This window comes from Elaeis guineensis, chromosome 3, assembly GCF_000442705.2.
Source record: "Elaeis guineensis isolate ETL-2024a chromosome 3, EG11, whole genome shotgun sequence".
Taxonomy (NCBI): domain Eukaryota; kingdom Viridiplantae; phylum Streptophyta; class Magnoliopsida; order Arecales; family Arecaceae; genus Elaeis; species Elaeis guineensis.
Genome location: NC_025995.2, coordinates 114781507 through 114787561, shown reverse-complemented (window position 1 = coordinate 114787561; position 6055 = coordinate 114781507). Strand labels below are relative to the sequence as shown.

The following is a 6055-nucleotide window of genomic DNA, read 5'->3' as shown; positions in this document are numbered from 1 at the left end:
GCCCTCCTTTTCGTAAGCTCGCAACGGGTATCCTGCGAAAGCCGGTAAACGCGAGGTAAACCGCGTCCGTTTTAAACGGCGAGGCCGGGCAGCGTAGCGTCTGCTTCACGCATGCAGCTTGCGGCTTTCTATTGGGTAGTTTCGGTGTGTGGGTAATACTCGGACCATGGACCGTGGGCTGTCGAGCAAATACGGGCTGGCCCTTGAGGTCTGTTTGGCTGATTGAACTAAAATTATGTAAATTAATGGATTGGGTCAGTACAACCAGCAAGCTTATATACCGAGCCAAATTTATATCCATAAATACCTAGAAATAGTTTTGGAATGAACAGATCTGAATCCCGAAAATAAGCCGCTGAGATTTTTTTTTTTTTCCTCTATAAAATTCAGGTCAGCCCACTCAAACTATTTCTGAACGTTTATACATATAAGCCCGGTCCAACCTATAATCCCATGATCTTTTGTACCTTCAGGTCAACTCAAATGGCACAGCAGACAGCATAAGGGTAATATCATAAGTGAGTCTATGTGGGAGCTGACCCTGAGTATTTTATGGTAAAATAGGTTAACCAGCATCCATGAAGAAAGTTCGAGATATGCATAAAATAAACTCTACACTATGATATTTTTTTTCTTTTTCTAGAAAAAGGAGGAAAGTTGTATGCCCTGGCACGATATTTCATGTAGAATACCCATTTTCTTATCTCATGCTACATTAAATCAATTATGCCTTGGCACACACTGGACCCATAGAAGCACAAATAAAAGAGGACAAAAAGAAGAAAAAAGTTCTGTTATTTGAAGCCTGGGTTCTTCGAAGAACAATCTTCCAAGCTCGAGCTCCAAAAGTATAGTTCTTTCATTTCTTTATCACGATTTGTTACTAAGACTGATGTAATGCAAATCATACAACTCAGGCTCGTGAAAAGTTAGTGCTAAATTTGAAAGCTGACGAAACTGGGAATTACTCAGGCACCTTGGAGTCACGAATCAGAGCACTCAATATGTGGGAAAATTCTCCAAGGAACATTATCAAAGATCAAATCTCTCTCATCATCTTCTTACATCCTCAGAACTGGTGAATACCGACGAAAGAATATGGGCATTTTAGCATAGATCATATGCTGAACGCCCTTCTCTTCCATAGTAATTGTTGTAAAGCTGATCGAATCTTTCACGGTAGTAGTTGACAGCATTGTTCAACTGGTTTATATCCTCATCCATCTTCTCCCCCCTAGCTGCTAATTCCTTTTCCCTTGCCACCACCTTATTCTTCAGTCTCTCCAATTTATGCTGAGATTGCGAATGCTTCTCTAACAGTCTTTCATCTTCTTCCAGCCTCTCTTTTATTTTGCGATTCGTGTCGTGCAAGACCACATTTACTATATATGTGGACAAAAACTTAATTATCAACCTATCATTCTCATCTGTGGTACTTTTATTCCCACGAAGCAGTGACAGTACCATTTGAATCCCTTCGGTGCAGTTAGATAGTTGCCTCTGGATAGCCTTGCAATGTTCCTCGAAGACAGTTTCCAGCGTCTGAAGTGCATCACTTAGAGAAGCCATGTTGGACTCAGCCACACATTTCATCACGCTTCGCTGCTCTTCCATTAACTTCACAACCTTGTGCTTATCACAATTTGCTTCATAGAGTACCTTTTGATCCTCAATCATCCTCTCTTTGTGATTCTTCAACATTTCTTCTATCTTTTCATTCTTGGCATTTTCACCGTCATGCCGTTTAAGCAATTCATCATTGTTCTTAGATAAAGAGTCAATTTCTTGCTTCTGCCTGTTGATTGTTTCCACTAAATACTTTATTTCAGCATTCATTTTCTTGCAGGCGAGGATGGAGCTCTCAGCCTCTTTTGCTTTTATTTCACTGGGCGTATCCAAAGTTTGATCCTCTGCATCTTTTGTGGCAGTTTGATTTTTCAAAGCATGTGCAACGACTGCTGAAGACATGCATTCTTGTGCAACGTCCTTATCTTTCAGTATCTTTTTCAGTCTGTCCAAATTCATTTGTGCATCTCCAAGTCTCCCTGAAACTTCAGCAGCTTCAAACCACAACCGAGAATTAATAGCCTCAAGCTGCTTCACCTCACTTTGCAGTTCATCAATGATCTGCTCATCATTCTGTTGCTTCTCAATCACAACTGTAATATCTCCAGACTTTTCTGAGGAGGATAACTGAGGTTGCATCATTCCTTCTTGGCCTTGTCCAGTCTCAGAACTCTCCAATTCAGTCTCACTATGTGAGACTAGTGTGCCCTCAGGCTGATTCTGAAGAACTTGGCAGTCTTCTTTCACCACCTCAGCATTTGCTGCTTCCTCTTTCTGGGTCTCTGTGGTGATACCTATGCTATCAGGTTCAACCTGCATTATGGAAGCATCTTCGGTAGCACTCTCATTCACAGCCTGCTTCTCATCCAGATGCAGCTTCTCTTGTGTACTGAATATCCCTGTTGCTACAGCATCTAGTTCCGGTTTCGGATCTTCATCTTTAACCAGCAACAGGATGTTCTCATCTGGTGAATCTTTTGCTTCTGGCGACAGCTCCTTTGAATCATTATTTGCTTGGCTTTCATTCTCGATAGTTTCTGATGTATTCTGTGTGCATTTGTCTGCTACGCTTTCCCCACTTCCAATCTCAGAACCTTCTGTCTCAATTACAGCATGTGAGACTGACCTATACTCTGGCTGATTCTGAGGAGCTTGGCATTCTTCTTTGAGAACTTCAGCATCAGTTACTTCCTCTTCCTGACCTTCTTCTGTGAGACCCATAGAATCATTGTTATCCTGCAATGTGGAAGAAGCTTTAGTGGTGCTCTCATTTACAGCTTGCTTCTCATCCAGTGGATCTTTCAGCTTCTGTTGTGCACCGGACACCTCCACTGTTGCAGCTTCTAGTTCCAGTTTCTGGTCTTCATCCCTAACCAGCAACAGCAAGGTCTCATCTGCTGAATTTTGTTCTTCTGTTGATGGCTCGTTTACATCATTATTCACTTGGCTTTCCTTCTTAATAGCTTCTGACTTGGTTTTTTGGGACTCATCTGCTATATTTTCCCTTCCTCCAATCCCAGTGCCCTCTGATTCAGTTACAGCATGTGAGACTGGCATGCTCGCAGGTTGAGAATGAAGAGCTCGACTGTCTTCTTCAGGAACATCCAATCCCGTAACTTCCGATTCAGTTACAGGAACTGCTTTTTCACTGTCTTCGTTTGCATCAGTTTTAACACCACCATTAGAAATTACTCATCTTTTCTTCTACAGCATCTTAACAATTATAGCAATTATAATTTAGAGGAGACATAACAAGCCTACAGGCACAGAAAAATTAATTGAATTGCTGGCTCCAACTCAACAGTTAGTTGTTAGAATTCCATAGTACAGCTTAAGATGACCTAAAAAAAAGAAATCAAGATTTTTCAAATTAAAATTCATGGGAGATATGCAGCAAACATAAGTATAAATTTATGTTTATTTGCTGATCAATCTGCACTGAAAACAACTTCTTTGACATATGAAGCTCATAGTCAACCCCACTGACTTCAAATCCACATGATGTTATCACTCACTAGGACACTACGAAATTGTTGCCTCTAATCAAGAAAAGAAAACCATCTATATTTGACCTACAGCAGAACTACCATATCTGAACAGGGGTCACCATGCTGCACCATTATGCTTTATCAAACACACCACAGTAAATAATATTGGTGCAGCAAGAGCATCAGCTCTATATACACAAATCTACATTAACATTACTTCCGATATGGATTCAAGAAGTTCAGTTCCAAGAGCAGAAAATATAGTGGCTTGGCTTCTTGATATCATTTTCCCCCAAAGTAGAGGATTGATTAATAGACTCAAGAAGCAGAGCTTCAACGAATTATGTACGTTTAGCAATCAAGATTCTTGTGGTCTGCAGCTGTGGGAACTCAAAAACCAAAAGAAGCGAAAGGAGAAGAAAACAAGCATATAAATCGAGACTTTTCTGACAAATATTTTGACTATAAACTTGACATACAAATAATTCTTCAAGAACTAATGAAGGAATTATACATAAAAACAATTTCATTCCCAGTAATAGGTTCTTGAAATCTCTAATCATTTGTTTGCCAGTAACAAGGCTCAGCTAACCATTTACAGCATTTTGAACCAAATTCTATCATAAGAATCCAAAAAGAGACATCCGAGAGACAAAAAAGAAAGAATATGTTTATTCTTTTTCTTCAGCCTTCTCAAGCAAGATAATGAGAATTCAAGAAGCCCAGGCCTGTAAATACTTTCTGTTCTGAATAAAAATGGCATTTCTATGATTTCTTTCCTTCCAGTACTAAGTACTAAAATTATTTTTTTTTTAAAAAAAAAAAAGAGCGACAACGGCCATTTATGGTAAAGATAAAGAGGATAAGGTACCCCTTATATCAACTCACAAAAAGATGAAAGCAGCAGAGAATAAAGTAGGAGAAAACACATATCAATCAAGTTTTTTCTGACTGTCTTCGATTTATAGGCAAAGAATTCTTCAAGAAGTAATGAAGGATTTTGTTTGTGTGTGTGTGGAGAAGAAATGAAACAATGAAGGAATTATATAGGGAAAATTTTTCATTCCCGGTAAAATCTTGAACTTTGAAACCTCTTAATTATGACATCGGTAACAAGGTTTGGCTTGGTTCACCTTTCACGCAAGAAGATTTCAATTCAAGAAGAACCATTCAAAGAGGGCATGGTCATCATCTACTTTTATTCCAGTGCTAAGTTCATGAAAAGATTACAGAGATAAGCGATTAATGGAAAAAGACAAAAAGAGGAACAGGTATTTCGCTTCTATCAACTCCCAGCAAACGGAAAGAATCCAAGAAGAAAACAAGAAAAGCCTAAATGCATTATCTGAAATGGAACAAGATAACTTAGAGAACATCTAAATGCATTATCTCGAATGAAACAAGATAACTTAGAGAACATCTTTTTTCCTTTTTTGAGAAATAACTTAGAGAGTATATTTGGGGAAGAACTACTCACCTTGAGCTCTCCTTCTCGCTCCCTGGTCCTGTGTCCGCCATTCTAAGCAGGCCTCCGAACCAAGAACACACTCAGAAGAAACGAAAGAGTTCTCTGCAAGAACCCAAGCACAAGAAAAGGTGTTGGAGTACTAGTAATGCAGAGAAAGAGAGAGAGAGGGCTTCTTGAAGGTGGTTGGAATAGATGAAAGACCTTTTCTTGGGATCGCTGGTATGCCAACAGGAACCCACCTCCCGTATGTTTCATGAGGGTGGTGGTATGGGAGGGCCTATTTATAGTGGTCAGAAAGACTAACAGAACCTCAGCTGGATAACTGTTATATTGCAACGCCTGATCCGGGGAACTTGACATAAAGGTTATCCACAAGAAAATAGCCAAGTTAGGTCAATCGGAGTTGGGAGAATTCAATATATTCTCTTTGAGAGTTTTTTTATTATTATTTATCTTTTTTGGATTCCCCACACCCGGGGATCCGTTTGATTAAATTATTCCGGGTTACGATTATGAGGTAATTTGATAATTTTTAAAAATTATTTATTTAAAAAAATAATTATAAAAAATAATTATTACTATATTTAGTTGATAAAAAAATTAATTAAAAAAATAACACCAAAAAAGATAACCATGTTTAGTTGAAGATGCTCTTATATAGGAATGTAATTAAACTTACAAATATATCAATCAATATAAAATAATTTTTTAATAACAAGATAGTATTATCATCTCCAACCAATTTTATATAATGATTATAATTACATAGTTCTTTGCATAATATGGTCTGTATCTTAAATTTTTTGTAAAAATTCTTTATTGAATAAATTTGTAAAGACATCAAAATAAATTTAATGATTATATATATATTATATTGAAAGTATTTTTGTTAAGTATGAATTATCATTACTCAAATATTTACCAAATACCAACCCCCATTATATTTAACTTTCTCTCCAAAAAATAAATATGGGATCTATCAATTTTTTTATTATCTCTCTCTTTCATTTTTTATACCAAATATGGTAATCTG

General features: G+C 37.6%; 1 protein-coding gene across 1 annotated transcript; it reads right to left on the bottom strand.

Moving 5' to 3' along the window:
- Positions 1–878: 878 nt before the first annotated feature.
- LOC105041496 (uncharacterized) lies at positions 879–3401 on the bottom strand. The gene has a single exon (XM_010918459.3). It carries the CDS (start codon positions 3121–3123, stop codon positions 1108–1110), a length of 2016 nt encoding a protein of 671 aa, XP_010916761.3. The 5' UTR covers positions 3124–3401; the 3' UTR covers positions 879–1107.
- Positions 3402–6055: the final 2654 nt, after the last annotated feature.

Excerpts from the sequence above, each read along its gene's own strand:
- LOC105041496 (XM_010918459.3), bottom strand. The coding sequence starts at position 3,123 with ATGCCAGTCTCACATGCTGTAACTGAATCAGAGGGCACTGGGATTGGA.